The 18,589-nt window shown below is 36.9% G+C and overlaps 1 protein-coding gene across 1 annotated transcript; it reads right to left on the bottom strand.

Moving 5' to 3' along the window:
* Positions 1–1,037: 1,037 nt before the first annotated feature.
* Positions 1,038–17,839, bottom strand: RFC3 (replication factor C subunit 3). The gene is made up of 9 exons (XM_019736613.2): positions 17,634–17,839; positions 15,085–15,222; positions 12,270–12,337; positions 10,686–10,783; positions 7,827–8,008; positions 6,712–6,848; positions 6,523–6,621; positions 2,514–2,583; positions 1,038–1,325 (listed from the first exon to the last, which is right to left on the bottom strand). The coding sequence occupies exons 1-9, from the start codon at positions 17,718–17,720 to the stop codon at positions 1,134–1,136; spliced, it is 1,071 nt and encodes a 356-aa protein (XP_019592172.1). The 5' UTR covers positions 17,721–17,839; the 3' UTR covers positions 1,038–1,133.
* Positions 17,840–18,589: the final 750 nt, after the last annotated feature.

The following is an 18,589-nucleotide window of genomic DNA, read 5'->3' on the forward strand; positions in this document are numbered from 1 at the left end:
GATATCAACACTCCCATGTTCACTGATGTATTATCAATATTAATATCCCTCCTAACATGGGGGCGCTCCCAGTACTTAGCCAGCCCACCAGTTGGCCTAATATCAAAAAAGAAAAAAAGAGCAATCATCATCTCTCAACCTGAAGTTTCCCATAAGGCTAATACTGTGTTAGGCTTGTGTGTGTGTTTGTGTGTGTAGCTGTGTCTGTCAATTAAACATTTCCTGATTGTTTATCACAAAATGCTACAAGAGTTTTCCCCAATATTTAACTTGTTTAAACTTAAAACCTTTTATTTCACCTTATTGGTGTAGATTTTGAGTCCTGGTTTTGTTGCCCAAAATTAAAGAAACTGTCCAGAGCCCATCTGTCATATATACTTGTCAAGCAAACCCTTTGTTCCAAGAACCAAATTTCGGAATAAGAAAAGTTCCAAAGGACAAGATCAATGAAACAATAGTACACTTGTTTAAAAAGTAATTTCTACAGTAACATACCTTTGTTTCAGAACTATATGATGCACATTCTTCAGGAGTCTCAAACACTTAATGAAAACATGCTTATTTTTTACCAGCCAACCTAATACCACATCTGAATCACTGAAATAAAAGCTGGATTTTTGCAGTCTCAATAGAAATGGTACCTGCAACTCTTTCCATACCCATATTATGTTTCAAAAGTAATTCTTATATTTCTTACAAAAATATAATTCTTGATTGAGGGAAAATATGACTAAAGGTAATAATCTGCCAAGCAAATTATGTACCTGTGGTCAAAAATGGCCATCTGGAGGGTAGAAAATAATCTTTGGGTTTTTTTATGTGTAAATTTCCATCAGCGCGTGAGAGATTAATTGGAAAATGGGAAGCTCAGCATTGCATAGATAACTAATTTTCAAAATAAATTAAAATCATGTTCCTGGACCCTAGTTTCTAGTGGTGTTCTTTAAATATATTTCAGTAATATAGGAGCAATAATTTAACTTAGAGGATAATGATGAACAGTACACAGAGAAATTGTTACAAAAACACAACTAGGACATGATTAAGTAGTTTATTTTACCTGCAGCTCTTCCAATATAAACTGAACATAAATGCTGATACTGAGAAATACTAGGAAGAATTAAGAATAGATGTCAGAACATCATGCCTTCCAATCCATCTTCCATAAACTTCTTATAAAGGGCCATAAATTTGGCCACAAATGCTTCCAAGTGATAAATGGCTTTGCTACCCAGCTGTAGACGATGTTCATAGTAAGCTGCCATCTGGGCTACTTCTCCTTTCAGTTGTCCATCACAATTATGTAAAAGTTCTGAGAGAAGACCCTGAAGAAAGATAACTAGTAATTAATAAATTAATTAATGAAAAAGATATTAGCTGAATGAACTTTATTTCTCTCATTCAAAAAAGAAATCTTAAGTTAAATGGTATTTTAATTTGTGAAATCTTTTAATTCTTTTATATGGTCTGGTAGTCTTTATCCAAAAGCAAAAAATTATGTACCTTTTCTTTAATGTAAAATGTGGTAATTATATACCATATTCCAAATTCCAAACATTTAAATGTTCAAGGTTGCAAAGATACAAGTACAAAGATGCTTATTACAACATTAATAATAATAATCCATAGACAACCTAAAGCTCCACCAATAGGGGTCACATTTGAAAAACTGTGATGTAGTTATACAACGAAATCCCATTTAACCATAAAATGAGTAAGGTAAATCTGTACTGTCATGTAACATCATGCTACAAGGTTGAATGAAAACACAGTGAAGAACACACACAACGCACACAGACATGCTTATTTTTATGTGAACAGCACAGAGGTTTGTTAAAACTGGTTATCCTTATGGAAACGGAAGGGCAAACCTTCATTTTTTTCTTTTTTGGATATTTGGGATCATTTGAATTTTTTCATGTATTTTCATGTAATTTTAATAAATACAAACAAAAAACCTCTGCATTTCCTAACATCTAACAGTCAATCAATCCAGCTAGGCAGCTGCCAGTCCAACTCTAAGGCTGTGCTTCTAATATCCCACACAGTCCAGACTCTGCCTACTTCTTCAACCTCATCCCCATGTGCCCTGAACCTCGCGAACTGATATACTTGTTCCAGCCATTTACATGGTTCCCTTCTTTTACTCTTCCAAGTCTCAGCTTAAACATACCTTCCTGCTGACCTTCTGTAGCCCTGCCCTCCTTTATTATCATTTCACTTTGTTACTTCCTTTGTAACACATAGCATTCTGAAATCCTCTTGCTTCTTTACTTGTTTCTGATTTTATCGCACTAAAATGTAACTTCTCTGAAGGCAGGCCCTCTCCTGTCTTCAACATTCCCCAAAGGGTGCCTATCACACAGCAGAGGCTCAATGAATATCCCTGAATTAGCGAACTGGATAGAAGAGGTAACAGATTATGTTAGCACTACAAACGCCCTATCTATGATCACCCACTCAAAGTCCAAATTTTATGCTTTATAAACAGTTAAGATCTGAAATCAGGTTACCTTCATTATTATTTCAGGAGGAATACAGTGAGTTAAAAGCTCATAGAGTCTTCCACGAACTTCAAGAAGCCTATATAAAACAAAATAATATTTTGTGATAAAAATAAGAGGTACTTTTTCCAAGTACCTACTGTGCTGTTTCACTTTATAAATTAACAATACTGACATTTTTGCAAATGGCCTATCACACTTAGGTTACACATATAGAATCTTTTCCTAATTTCAGTTTATTTTTCTGAAAGAAAATTTTTAGAATTCTTTTGAAGTTAGACAACATTTGTATTCAGGGCAATTAGTTATATCAAAATACCATGAAAGTACCAGATAAAATTTAAGAACTTTACAAAAGAGGTTGAGTTTATTTCACATCATGAATTTTAACATACTTGAATGACACATCAAGTAATACCGTATTTTGCCGTGTATAATGTGCACTTTTTTGCCCCAATTTGTGACGGAGAAATAAGGATGCATATTATACGTAGGTGGTACTTATTCAGTTTCCCTGCAAGTTTGGGCCAAAAATCATGTGTGTGCATTATACCTGGGAGCACATTATACATGGCAAAATACGGTGTTTATTTTTTTCCCCAATAGATGATACCTAGGACATCTAGAAAAGAGTCATGAAAAGATTAAAGATCACTGCTCAATTATGCAAGTGACAAAAGAATATAAGGATTATATGTAATATAACGCTACTGCCTAGAGTGCAAAGAGAAAAAGCAGAACGGCAAGGAAACAAAGCTTTCCCGTCATAAAGGGAAAGCACAAGAGGTTCTAGGAAAGCATAGAACCAGGCTATCTAAGTGAATATGAACATTCCCACCTCTGAGCGCTTAACTCTAGACCAGGGGTGTCAAAACTTTTTTAAACGTTTTTTACTAAGGGCCATATACGATAAAATACACAAACAGCCGGGCCACTCACTCGAGGTGAAGTACATATTGCCTCACCTAGTTTATTTATGTAAACTAAATATATTTTTGGAATTTGCTGCAGGCCAATTAACAATGGACTGCGGACCACAGTTGGCCCGCAGGCTGCAGTTTTGACACCCCTGCTCTAGACCCTTCTCATATATTTTTGGGAGGAAAAAGGGTGAAGGAGGGAAATACATAAGACATTTTAAAACAGTAAGAAAAAAAGTGACAAAATTCTAAATACACCTTTCTCTCTCTCTCTCTACACTCACACACACACACACACACACACACACACACTCTTACCTACCCTAAAGGGGAAAAAAAAAAACTGTTCTGAATCTTTACTAAAACAATGTCACAGATGTTCCCTCCTTCAGATTAATCAGGGACGTGATTTATGAAAGATTTCTTAAAAGCAGTTCAAACCCCTTTCCTGGGAATTCAGGAGTATGAAGCTATGCCACAATAAAGCTTAACTAAAATTTAAAAAAAAGAAAAGCAAAGCAAAGCACAACTTGCATTTTTTTGAATACCTACTGTGTGAAAGACACTGTAACAAAGAATTTAACACCTAGTCCTCACACCAGGTCTAAGTGGGTATTATCTACATTGTTTTAGGTGAAAAAACTGAGGTTCGGGTAGTTTGTGACCTGACAAAGCTGACCACAGCAGAGCCATGAGCTAAGCACAGATCTGTCTTACTCCAAAGTCCACACCCTTCCTATGTCTGACAAGGCATTTCTCTGACACCTTACTCTGTACCAGGTTCACTGCAGTCCACTATTCCTAATACCACCACTCCCTTTTACTGAAAAGAACTTGGAGTTCTGAGAGTTTAAGCTTCCATCACAAAACTCATGTAGTTGAGGCATCACTTTAATTCAAGTCTGACTCCAAAGCTCTTGATCCCTCTGGGACATGGTAGTATGCCTCAAAAATAAAACCTGATTATTAAAGCATAAGAAAGAGACATAAATGACAAATAGTATGAAGGTACTTTAATAATTATGCATACAGCTTATTTGTGAAACGTTGATTCAAGATATATTTACCTATACACTGTGCTCTAACTATATCATATGTATCGCATGCATCTCATCTTAGTCCGAGTTCATTTCTAATATGATTTAGTTTCTAAAAAATGAATATGTTATACATATACTATATTTGTGTCATTATTTCTTGGGGGTTATAAGTGATTAAGAGTACAAATTCTTCTCTTAGAGAAACATGGTATTCTAGAACTGCCTCTTACTAACTGTGTCTCCGAATAAGCAACAATTTTCCAAAATACCAGTTTTCTTACCTACAAAGGTAGTAATAATACTTTCCTCATAGATCTGTTACACAAATTGCGATAAACAGTACAAGAGTGGATAATAATCATCCACTATATATTAAGCGCTATTCATATTATAAAATTATGACTTTTTTAAGATAAATTAAACAAAAATCAAGACTATAAATATTACAGCAAGACTAAGAGGCCAAAAATCAGAAGTAGTCATTTGGTACTGCGTGGCAATGATCAGAATGACACCAGCCTTCCATATTTCTGGCTAGCCCCAAGGTTTTCTGGAATTGAGAAATACCTTGTTATACAGTAAAAGTGAATCAATTCCCACAATTGTTAGTCTAAACAGTGAACAGCAGCACTTCTGCATGAACAAGTTCATTTATGAGCTGCCAAAACCTGTGTGAAAAGTTGGAGGACAGAGTAGCAACAGCTAGGAGAATTAAAGAAAGCACTAATTAACGAAAACCTTAAAAATACATCTAATAATTGTTAAATATTGCAATTAGGTAAATAGAGCTGTACCTAAATCTCTTAAAAGTAGGAAACTTCAGGAAAAAAAAAACAAGAAAGTCCTCTTCAGCATGGAAATATTTTATGAAAGTAAAAGACTCGTAAGACATGCTTTGTTTGAATTTTCTCTCTTCAAAGGCTGAAATTTCTTCACTTATTACCAACATTTTACAAAACTGAAAGCACACTTTTCCCCAAAGTCAAGCTTTCTTTTCTGAAGACAACTTATCATGTTTGGCACTTTCTGAAAACTATTAATTACTTCAACTAAAAGGACTGAATTATTGGAATTCAAAGCAAACCTTGATGAAATATGAAGTACCCAATTACGTCTGACTATCCACCTCCACTAATGTATATGATAGCCAGAGTACATGTTGTAATCCTTTCGAAAACTCGCTTATAAAAATTGGAAGTCATCAGATATAGCACCCAGGAGGAGGAACATGGTATAGTCCTCTCACGATTATGTTCCAATAAAGCTTACATTTTAGTGGTTGCACTCAGTCTGTTCTGTTCCCTAAAACAATCAACTCCCCTCTCTCTCTAAAGTCTAAAGATGGTTTCTAGTTCTGACAGTAAGGAACCTTCTCCAGGCGTCTCAAAGCTAGTGGGCTTTAAGCTGTCAATCTTGATTTGGAGAAAAGCAGACTGCTCTTCTCAAAGTTGTCATAAATCTATTAGTGGTTGAAATACTTTCAGTGTGGCCAGTACTGTATAACAGACCCACAGAAGTAAACAGAAACAACGGTGCAGCAAATGTGCCATAAAACACGTCCTAAATACCGGTATACACAAAATATTATTCCTTAACAGAACCTATCATCATACCTAAAAATCAGTAGAACTAGAAGTCTGACTCATAGTCTGGTGTCTTTCTAGCATATCACACTATACATTGTTCCTCTCAATGTTAAAAAAAAAACTGTTATGTTATATATTAATTTTGTTATACATTATGTCATATATTAATTTTAAGTCATCTGAGAACCTAAAAGGAAAACTGAAATTTCCAAAATTTGTTTTAATTTATGTGTTAAGTTCCACATTTACATGTCAACACTTTAATAAAAGCTATGATACCACACACAGACTACTCTGAACCACTAAATTTCTAAAATAAATCCTACCTTGTCTTTAAAAGTTTAGTATTTAGATTCAAGATTTAATTATAATTCTAAATTGCAAATGTTAGTATAAAACTGCTAAGCAAAACTCTGAATATCTGCACGACCTCAACGATCAAACTTTTACAGTCATCTTTTACACCGGTTACCTTTGTGGAGTTTGCTGACTGACAATCGCATTGGCAGTCTCCCTCAGATACACCTCCCAATCTGTTTCAGGGACTTCTTGATCTGCAGTGAAAGGATATCTACATGACAAACAGAGGACGTGACAAATTAAACGGAAGCATGCTTATTTCCCAAACTGTGTCCTGTAATAACTGCCCCCTTCCACTCACTGTTGCACTCTGCAGGTTTCACACATAAGCAAGGCTTTTCTGAGATTTCTGCAGGACTTCTCTGCAAGTCTATGAGCCAGTTGTGAAGGAAGCGTCAGACCTTCCTTCTTACACACAGTGGATAACACATGGCAAATCTACAAATAAAATGATGAACAAAGTGGGCAATCTGTCCAACAGTACACTGAGATCATTTCTGTTGATAACCTCTTCATAGACCTCCCGTTTTCCCCCCACTATCCTACCCTAACCACATGCTGCTTTAGCAGGAAGCAGGGGTCTAGTCTAGCTGTCAGAAGAGCCAGCAGCTGGCCCAGCACCTGGAGGAAGACCTAGTCCTACATCCAAGCCTGCCAACCTCCTCAGGGCAGCTAGGAGGAAACAAAGGGTCCATATCGTTGGCAAGGGCAGGGCTGCCTACTAGTAGAGCCACATGGCCTGAATTCTGCACAACTCAGGGGGCATTATTTGCATGGACAGAGACATGAATAGTGCCCATAGGAGTTGTAACCTGGTAGTCCTGCCTGCTTTACACATCGTTTTAACTGTATTATTCCTATAATTTGTACCAGTAAAACTTAAAGGTATTTTACCACTTTGCAACTAATACAATGTCACGTATTATTTCTACTTTGCAGAAAATTGCCCAAAACCTATTTAGAACAGGAAAGCTGCTTAATTGTGAGAATTAGTATTTTTACCGGTAGCTGTTAAGAATGAAAAATATACCTATACACACACACACACAATTACACACGTTATGTTGTTTCACAGTAATGTTGGTCCCCTACCTAGCGAGTAGGTATTCCCACATCACCCCCTTGCAAAATCTTTCTTCTATGCTCAAGCCTCCTCCAAAGACAATTAAATCAGGTTGAGGTAGAACACACTAACTAACTAGCCTTTCCCTAATTTAGTAGAATTCTTAATACCTATTTGTTTAAGGTAAAAGACGATTTAAAGAGAACACTTTCTATATATTGGTATCTGGTATTTACTACCATATGCATTGGTTTGCACATCTATTAATGATTAGCATCCAGACCATAACTGTTCCTGAATTACTGATACACTTCACTGTGTTTTTACAAAAACAAACACGTAACTTGACTCACATCTTCAATGCTGGGCGCGGGCACACGAACCGCCAGGCACCTACTACGAATAGGTGGTATGACTTTGGATGTGGAATTGCAGCACAGGATGAGCCTGCAGGTGGACATATACTTTTCCATGGTCCTACGCAGGGCATGCTGAGCATCTTTGGTGAGTTTGTCGACCTCCGTCAACAAAACCACTGACACAGGAGAAACAAAACCAACTTTAACTTGAATAGCTCCTTCTCTTCCTCCTCATTTTTCAGACTGAAATCCTAAATAACAAGCCTCACATATTACTTTTCCCTTTGGCAAGGACATACAAAAGTTGTAGGTATAGTGAGAATTAATTTATTTTATTTGTGTTTTAAAAATTCTGTAATCAAGCGTAAGGAACTCTAGGGTACATAAAATTAAAGAGGTTACCTTGCCATAGAATTCATTTCAGCCTTCATTGTATTTATATGTACTAAAAATCATCAAGACAAGTACTGTGCTGCATTTCCCAAAAATATTTTATCCCAGCAGCACATGTCTATGGAGCATCTTAAATCTTAGCAATCTAAGGAATATGCTTTGGAGAAAAAACTGGCACAGATGTAGCCAACGAGGCATAAAGACATCTAGTCCCTTGTACAGTAAGTTTCCACCTGGCCATAACCAAGGATTGGCCTTAAAGTGTTTCAGAGTAATACCGTGTTTCTGCAAAAATGATACCTAGTCGGACCATCAGCTCTAACGTGACTTTTGTAGCAAAAATTAATATAAGACCTGGTCTTTTTTTAATATAGTGTAAGACCCGGTATATATAATGTAATATAATATAATACCAGGTCTTATATTAAGTTTTGCTGCAAAAGATGCATTAGAGCTGATGGTCCGCCTAGGTCTCATTTTCGAGGAAACATGGTATGTAGGAAGAAAATGAATCCAACCTTTGTATTTTCCATATTAAATTATTTCTAGAAGATGATGGTAGTAGCATTGTAGCATTTGAATCTCTTCCATATAAACAGATAAAACTAAAGACTCCACGACCAAAGAACCATGGACAATATTTATATCAAAATTAGGTGACAAGCTTTACCTAAGAATCCCAAATATGAGCACATGACAACAAACATCTGTGTGGGAGCAAGTGGCTGGGATCCACTAGGTTTCTGACAGCAGTTAGGACAGGAGAACCCCAAACTGCCCACAAGAACACCCTGGAAAGCATCAAGGGCCAACATGAAAACAGCACCTATAGGGCTCAAATCATGGTTGAGCACAATGGAACCTTGCAGTAAGTTTTGACACAGAAATAGACTGAAAATTACAAAACGAAGCGCCCTTCCAAGATAATGCTTCACAATGAGGAGAAATTCTGGAAACAGAATCCAAATAGAACATAACAGGAAAAATAGACACAAGGACATTGATCCAGAAATCTGACAAAAGTTGCACCAAACAAAAAGTACTACAAAACAACTAATACAAAAATAAATCTGGTAGACGAAAAACAGCAGCATATTTAAAAAATCAACACATCATGACCAAGTGAGGTTTACTCCAGAAATGCAAAGCATAATAGAACTAAGAAAAAAAAATCATAAAACCACATTCATGGATGAAGAAGCATTTGAAAAAATTTCTCACACTTTCATGTCAGAAACATTCAATAAAATAGAAATTGATAGATTTCTTTCTTACCATGATCAAATCGATATACCTCAGGCCAAAATCCAGCAACTGACTATATGGGAAACCTTAAGGCTCTCCTTTCAGAGTCATTACAAGGAGGTCCTTTATCTCTACTATTATTAAACACTGCATTGGAGGTGCCAGCAAACACAATTAGACAAGAGGAAGTATTTAAAGCCATACAAATTAGAAAGGAAGAGGGAAAACTCTCTTTATTTATATTATAGATATGAATGTGTACCTGAAAAACCCAAAAGAAACAATGGAAAGACTATCAGAAACAATAAGAGAATTTAATAACACAGTATGATATAAAATTAAGACATAAACATAAATAGCTGTCATCTATGTAAACAAAGCAAATATAAGAGAAAACTCCATTTATAGTAGCAAAAATAAATAAGTAAATGTATATTTATTTTGAAATACAGATACTGAGGAAGGAAGATAAAAATGCACCAGCAATTCACAAAACAGTATAATGAGAAATGAACAAAACAAAAAATTATCACACTTACTAAAGAAAAACAATTTAATTTCTCTGCTAAAACTGACAAGGATTAAAAATAATTATCTACTGTACTGACAAACGTTGAGCAGACGTGGGCATTCCCATTACCGCTGGTGGTAGTATAATATAAACTATACCCTATTTCAGATGAAGAATTAGGCAAGATATATCAAAAGCATTAAGAGTTGCCATATTTATCATAACAAAATCTTCTATAAGAACGTATGCATATATATGCACTAAGTAATACTGGAAGGTAATGACAAAAATGTTACAATAATTATCACTGGATGGTGAAAATTATAACTGATTTTGTCTCCTTTTTGTTTAAATATTTGATAATGAAGACATAACTTTGGCCCTAAGAACAGTTATTTTAAAATCATATAATTTCTCATTTAAATGAAGTTGTTTTTCATTATTCATCTAGTTCTAAAATAAATGGGTGGCACAAAATTCAATCCCACTGGACTATAAACTCCCATGAGCAGAGATCATGCCTCTCATTCACTTTTAGATCCACCTCCCCACCCCAAAGTACCATAATGCTCGGCATAGAACAGATGGCTATTAAATAGTTGCTAAATGGATGAAATTCACAACTTTCCACTACATTTTCTCTCATACTCACGGCTTACAATTTGAGAGTCGACCTAATAAAAAGAAATATTTTTATTACATACCTTTAAAGTCTCTTTGAGAGTTTGTTTCAAGTTGCTGTGATTGTGCCACTGTTTTCAACATCTCCTGAATTACTACCCGGTCACTATTTCCAGCATCACTATACAAAACAAAAATGATGGTAAATATACACACACACACACACACACACACACACACACAAATAAATCACTTGAATGCATTATGCCCTTATTCTTAATCTATTTTAAGAAAAATGTTGACGATTTTAAGTAGTTAAAATTTTAATCAAAATTAGTAACACCTAATTACAATCACAAAACTTTAAAAGTGAGATAGTATTTTAGGGTCATTAAAAATACTAACAATATTCCAATACTCAATTACAATTTAATTAACATCACTGAAAACACCAAATATGTTCTTTTAAGTTTATTGTTATTTCTTTTTACTAACTATATAGTAATGAACAGTTTGTCCAATCTTTTACCACTTCTGTACACACTATAACACCTAATTACAGCTAATTTCTTAATTATGGTTACTCAAAATATAAAAATAACTCTTTGAAACACAAATTTAATCTCCATTCCTCTTCCCCACCATCAAAATTCAAAGGTTTGAGAAAGAACAAGCCTAGACAAGTCTGCTGCCAGCACTAGCATGGAGCTGATGCCCTCAGCAAGGGAATTGGGATAAACAAAGGGAGTTTAAGATACAAAGTCAGAACTCTGTAAGCTGTTAATTATAGCCATTGTCTATCATTTATACCCACATTATTGCTTTAGCATTTAAGTCACGCACCTCACAAACCAACATAAGTCACCTGGTTAATTTAGGCTGAATGTCAATTTCAAACACCTGAAACACAATCAGCTTCATCTCTAATTGACTATTCTTGCTACAGAGGAACTCACAATGAGAAAAAGAGGGCAAAGCAATCAGCTTTACCCTCTTTTTCTCTTTATTCTCCCAGTCATCAAGTCTTTCTCAATTTACTACTATTAGATCAGTATAACTCTGTTCTCCTTCAAGAACCTATTAGACCCCATAAACGCCGGAAGCCTTACGGAACTTTGCTCCCAGTACAATCATTTCTACACCATCTGACTTAAGCGGTTACCTGCTGTGGCACGAGTTGTGAACGTGCTGACCAACAAGATCCTAATCTTAGTATCTCATGATAGATAAGATAGACGTTGGTTGGTGGATTATAATAATACTTGAAACAAAGGAATGGGAAAGATGTAGTTCCCCAAATTCACCTTGTGAAATATTCACTCCAGACATTACAAACTTTTTAGACACACCTTGCTTCATCAGTTCTGAGTGAGTCAATTAAAACGAAACAAAACAAACAAAAAAAAACACACCTTACTATGTAATGTACGTCATGTAAAACACTGAACTCTGCAAAGCAAGAAAACTATTAAAATTATTTGACTGAGGGGTCTGAGAGACAAGGCAAAGTGGAAAGGATCTAGGCTATTTCACACAGGGGAGTTTCACTTTTATCTGTTTTATATACTGTGTTTCCACACAAGATATTATTTCAAGAAAGGGTTCTATAAAAAATGTCTGAACACGACTATTCTAAAAACATTTATTTCTATACAGTAGCAACTTACCTGGGATTAACTTCAAGGTGGTAATTGCTTGCAATAGTGCTAATTTCAATTTTCTTTTTAGATGGAGTCTGTGGACAAAGCAAACAGATGTTTTTAACGTTTACTTATTGGCTATTTCTCCTCTTTTCTGTATTTCACTGTTTTTATTACATACAAAATTTATGCTTACTAAAATAAAACTATAGAGAACCACCACTAATGTTTTAACTTCATTAACCCCATTCTTTTCTTAGTGTGCAGGTAAACATATATGCACTTATATAAACTGGGTCATACACAGTTTTTACTGAGGTTACATTTTTCCTCTACCTCCAGAAATCTCCAGTTCCTCCCCAATTATCAGCAGATCATCTTTGTACACAATCTGCATATGTCCTTACACACCTTTTCCGTAACACACAAAAATAAACACAAACATATTTCAATATATTTACATAGAATGTGTTTCTTGTAAAAAAAATAAGGGACAATCATACATGTTTCTCTGTGTTTTGCTTTCCCTACTTAACAATATATCTAGGCAGTCCCTCTCAGGCTGGTATAGGGGGTGATAGTTGCATATCAACCTCCAACACGGATGTCCCAAAGCTAAGTCAGACCTGACAGGCATTTTGAGTCTTGCTTTTTGCCATCTCAATTCCATAATTAACATCCTTGTACATGTGTCTCATGCACTGTCCTCATTTCTATGTAATAGATTCCCAATAGAGAATCTGCTAGATTTAAGATGTTTTCTGATCTTTAGCGAGTGTGAGTGTAAGTGTGTGAGTGTGTGTGTGTGTACAGCCTGCTTTCCACAAAAATCTAGTCAGTCATTTTTCCCACGAGCAATTAAGTCTTCCCAGCATCCCCCATCTACAGTAGGTTTTCCACACCTTCAATTTTTGCCAAGTTGATGAGTTTATAATATATATAAGTAGTAGTACAAGATACATACGATAGTATATTACATATATGATAGTATAATATATATACTTTGTAATACTTACACTGCTTCTCTTCAACTATCACAAAGGTCATCTTCAAATGTTTTCTGGCCTTTCATATTGCTCTTCTGTGACTATTTTTTATTCCATTTTCTAACAGGTTTTTAGTCTTTCCACTGCCAATTTGTAAAATCTCTTCCCTAACACGTTCCTTTCAAACATTTTTTGACAACCATTCATTTTTCTAATCATTTTGTGTATGTTATCATCTATCAAACTTCTAAAATTGATATATATATCCAACTATATATTTCTTTTCTTCTATAGCTTCCATGTTTTCTATGAAATGGTATTCTTGACCTACTGGCTGTTTATATAGTCTAAGGAATTTTATGGTAAGAAATTTAGTGTTTAACATTTAAATCTTTACTTCATCTGGAATTTATCTTTATCAACTAGGTACCATATAGATTGAACTTTCTTTTCTTCTGGGTAGATAACTAGTTATGTTAGCACATTGTGTTGACCCATCCTTTCCCTACTGATTTGATATACATCCTGTCTTATTTCTGGGCTCTGTTAAATTTCACTGATCTAATTCTCTGTTCCCATCCTATACAATATTGACTACCGTAGCTTTACAATATAATTTAATACCTGTTAACTCAAGTCCCACGTCACAAATCTTTTTTATAATTACTTTAGCTAGTCTCAGAAATGTATTCTTTCATATGTACTTTAAGATAATTTCATACAATCAAAAAACAAGTTGGATTATAACTGAATTTCATTGAAATTTATACTGTAACTTGGGAAGAACAGACACTTAAATATCCAGCCACCCATCTGAGAACATGCTGCATCTTTCCATTTTATCAGTTCTTGTTTTTTGTCCATTTATTTTCTAGTTTACTTCCTACAGATCCCACACCTTTCTTGTTAAATTTGTCCCTGCATATTTTATAAGAATATACCACCAAGATATACCTCAAACTCAATGTGTCTTAACACAAGCTAATCAACATTAGCCTAAAATCTATTTATCCTCGTAAACATTCAATTAACAGCACTACCTACGATCCCGTCACTAAGCACACATATTTTCAAAGTCTGATATGTACATGACAGCATACCAGGGGCTATGAAGGCCATGCAAATAAATATGCCATGTCTCCTACATAATTTCAAAACAAATACAATCTTATCAAAGTAAAAGACGTATAAACAACTATAATAAGGCAAAACAAAGTAAGTACTCAAAAAGTATAAACTGGGTTATAAAAGGAAAAATTAATTCTAATGGAGTTGGGGGCACTGTGAGAGGAGACATTCCAGCTCGATCTTAAACATGACCTACAAGGGAAGAGAAGGAAGAGGCACCACATGGTATGAGGCTGGAAGCTCAGCCAGGGCGAGTCACAGGAACGCTCTGAGTAGCCCACAGCCTCCTGCCACATTTCCTAGTCAGTCAGCTGCCGAATCTGTACCAAGTTGCCTGATTCCACATTTAAAATTTTCCTCAGAATCATTCCCTTTCTTTCCATACCCACTATGGCTTTCAGAACAAAGAACTTTAAAAACTTGAGTTCTAGTTTCAACTGAGCCACTGATATCCTAGATAATCTGAAATGAATCTCACCACCTACATTTTACCCCAAATTGTCTGTTGCTAATATTTCCTAACATAACTGAATTTGGTCTGGTTTTAATAGTTAGGTCTCTAAATCAGTAAGTGTCAATCCTGTACAGGATTATCTGTGAAATTCTTACTTAAAATCACAGTGGGCAGCAACTGGAGGAGTGGGGGGGGGGGGAGAAGGGTGTACGCATAGATGATGACTGAAAATCCCTATAAATATATGGAGTAGGCCTCAAAGTGAAACGCTTACTGTGATGGTCTGATGTTCAATTCTCAATTTTTCCACTCCAACACCATAAAGTTCACGTAGAATACACATAATTCTTGTCTTTTTACCAGCACCTGACGGTCCATACACTAACAGATGAGGAAAGTCACCACACTGCACCTGGAAAATAAAGGACGAGGCATTTTTCCCTAATCACACAACTGTTGTAGGTAGAATTAAACTACTTTTTAAGTATCAATATTTTGCACCTCTACTACGAAACTTCAAATATGTGTGTATGAGTATACATATAGATTTTAAAATTAACTCTGGAATGTTGATTATTCCTTGGCATTAATTATAGATAATTATATGCCTAGCATAGCACATGCAAGATACAACACCACATGCTAGAAAGCAAGAACTCCCAAACCTGGCTGACTGTCAGAATCTCCTAAAGAACCTTTTAAAATAAACGACTGACTGATAACTGGACCCCATCCATGAGATTATGATTCAATAATTGAGAATAATGCCTGTCTTAGTTTGGGCTTCTACAAATAGTCCTTTTGATAAAGAACTGAGTGCACCTGGTTAACTTGGAAGGTAAAGGAAAACTTTGCAGGGAAACAAAGAAAGGAAGGCAAAGTGTGTTATCAACTTAAATACCCCTCTGAGCACCAGGGGCTTGGTCCTACTGGGGACACTCTTGAAGCCAGTGTTAAAATCCATTAGAGTTAACCCACTCAAGGGGTGCAGGCGCTGCAGTCTGATGCGCTTTCTCATCAATCCTTTATTGAAGCTCAATTGGGGAAGTGGATGGGGGGGAGGGAGGGCATTAATTCCCAAGCCTTCAAGTCAGTTTGGGGGTGTCAGCAAGAGAAAGCCTTTAGAGAGTGGAAACCGGGGGCTGAAAGTCAGGCTGTGTGCACTTATAAGGGAAGAGCAGGGGGTGAAGGAGGGCACTGACAGCGCTGCACACAGTACAAGGTGGTGTGATTCCGATGATCAGTCAGGCTGAGAAATCAGGAACACGAAAGCCAGAAAGGTGACGAGAACACGTTTGTGCTTCAGGTGTATGAATTCTTGTGGAGCAAAAGTTTTGTGAGCAACCGTTATAGAAAAAAACGAAGTATCTTAACAGAAGTGCTTATTCTAGTATATTTTAATACTTTGTCAACTCATCTATCTCTGGCACTGACAAAGAGGCTCAAGGAAAGGAACTACTCACCTAATACAGTGCATGGAAAATAGTATGCTCCACCAATACTTGTTGCCTTTGTTTTTAAAACTTTGATCTAACCATAATGAAATGTTTTATAGTTTTATTAAGTTATAGATTCAACAGTAAACAGGTAAACAGTTTTAAAAGCAAAATAAGGCCAATACATTAAATTTTTGTCCAAAATATTTATTCCAAGTTCTGTTAAAATAAAATGGCCATAGACAATAAAGTAAAATGTATCCTATTTCTAAGAAAATCAAAGTGAAAGCTATTGTGAGAAAACGCAATCTGTCTATAAGAGAAGTGTACAGCTGTCATAGGTCTATTTTAAATTAGTACAGATGCGGTAACAATAATTAAAGAGGAAGAAACATATCTCACAACACTATCAACTTTTCCAATGACTTCTGTATTAAAGGATGGGGTTCCTTTCATATCATTTGTCATTTTTAAAAAGTACTGAACAAACAGTACCAGTAATTCTCAAAAGGGTGGGTAACAAGAGACCAGAGTGCTGAACAAAAACACTTCCATCCACATACGGTACTTCTAGGTCCTGAAAAGGAGTGGAGAAATGGCTTCCACAGACACTAGATATTTTCCCCCTAAGACCTTTCTTCCCTCATTCCCTACAAACTTGTTTGCTTTTCACAAAACACTGCTATTCTCCACTTACCAACTACAACATAAAAATAGGCATCAGGATGGGGGAAATTGTTTTCCACAGGAATTGAACTCAAGGAAAACCTAATACGACCTATTTTAGGGACAGAAATGACCTTAGAAACTAGTAAGTCCAATACCCTCCTCTTTGTAAACGAGGACAACGATACTGAAATTTTAAGTCTGTTAACAAGTGAGTCAGATGATGTCCCTTATCTGCTCGAAACCCTCCAATGGCTTCCTATCTCACTCTGTAGGATTTACTGGACCTGCAACACACACACACGCACACACACACACCATTCCCATCCCTCTTCCCGCAGGCCCACCCACTACCCGGCTACACCGGCCTCCACGGGCTCCCAGGACAGGCTGTGCACACGCCTGCCTCGGGGAGGTCGCACTTGCTGTTCGCTCTACCCGTCCCACTCTTTCTCCAGACTTCTTTACCGAGGGCTTCCTCACTCCGCTCAAGTCTTGGCTCAGATAACAGCTCTCAGTGAGCCATTCCTTGTTTACAAGCACAAACCCCGTCCCGCACTCTTTCCCCTTCCCGGTTTTATTCTGCTCCGCAGCGTCCGTCACCTTCTGTGGCGGCGGGGGAACGCACCCTTCCCCCGGGGCGCGAAACCGCGAGGTGGGGGCCTCGGCTGTCCCCGCTCCGCGCACGCCCCCCCCGCCCCGACCCGTCCCGCCGACTCACCAGATTGCGCAGCTGGGCCGCCTGCTCCTTGTGATAGTCCAGCCGCCCCAAGGAGCAGGGCCGGTATTTGTCCACCCAGAGGCTCATGTCGGCTCCGGTTCCCGGGGTCCGACGCTTGAAAGTCCCGCGCGCCCGCGCGCGCCGTACACCCGGCACAAAAACAAGTTTTCCCGCGAGCTCCAAATCTCGCGACGTCACTACCGGCCGCGGGCACGTAAGCGACTCAAGCGGAAAGACTACGGAAGCCTAATGCAGCCAGAATTAGCCGCGGCGTTGGTGCCACGTAGCTCTTAATGTTGTTTTATTTAATCATTTTCTCTTTGTTCTCACCCGGTGCGATAGTCCAGGAACTATTGAGCAAAAGTGGAAGTTTGGCTTTGATAGTCTAGGCGTCAACCTCCGGGTACCTCAGAGAAGCCACTCTCCGCAATTAATTTTGGTCATTCATTCATTCACTCCTATGTCCTACAGAAACCTATTATATTCGGTTGCTGCATAAGTAATTGCGGTTTAAAAGGTTAAAAATAATTGCAAAAACCGCAATTACTTTTGCACCAACCTAATACAAAATATTTACTGTGTGGAGCTTTGTTCTTGACACAAGAATATATCCTGTTTGGCTCTTCTCACTAGACAGGCTCCCAATAAAGCTTTGTTGAATAAATACGTAGCTAAAAATGAGACCCAGTCTTCACTACCTTTCCTTACCTCCATTCCTCAAGATTCTTACTGGATTGAAAGCAAAGGAATCTAAAGGTCATAAAAAAACGACAGAAATGGGGCCTGTAGGAGAAAAAACATAAAGTTTACAAACTATTTTAAGTCCAGAATGTTTGGAAGCCCTTCTGATTAAAATGAGGGGGGGAAATGTGAAAACTTTGGGAAAATATTTTGCATATAAGCTTATATAAAACTTTCATTGTGCCCCTCAAACTGCACCTTTCAAATGCACTTTT

This window comes from Rhinolophus sinicus, linkage group LG04 (genome assembly GCF_036562045.2).
Source record: "Rhinolophus sinicus isolate RSC01 linkage group LG04, ASM3656204v1, whole genome shotgun sequence".
NCBI lineage: Eukaryota > Metazoa > Chordata > Mammalia > Chiroptera > Rhinolophidae > Rhinolophus > Rhinolophus sinicus.

Bases quoted from the DNA above. Each gene is read 5' to 3' on its own strand.
- RFC3 (XM_019736613.2), bottom strand. From the start codon at position 17,720: ATGAGCCTCTGGGTGGACAAATACCGGCCCTGCTCCTTGGGGCGGCTG. The intron at 6,622-6,711 runs GTGAGTGGAAGG...TTTGTCATGTAG, and splicing joins GAAACCTGCAGAGTGCAACA to ATATCCTTTCACTGCAGATC. The intron at 1,326-2,513 runs GTAACCTGATTT...ATCTTTCTTCAG, and splicing joins CTCCTGAAATAATAATGAAG to GGTCTTCTCTCAGAACTTTT.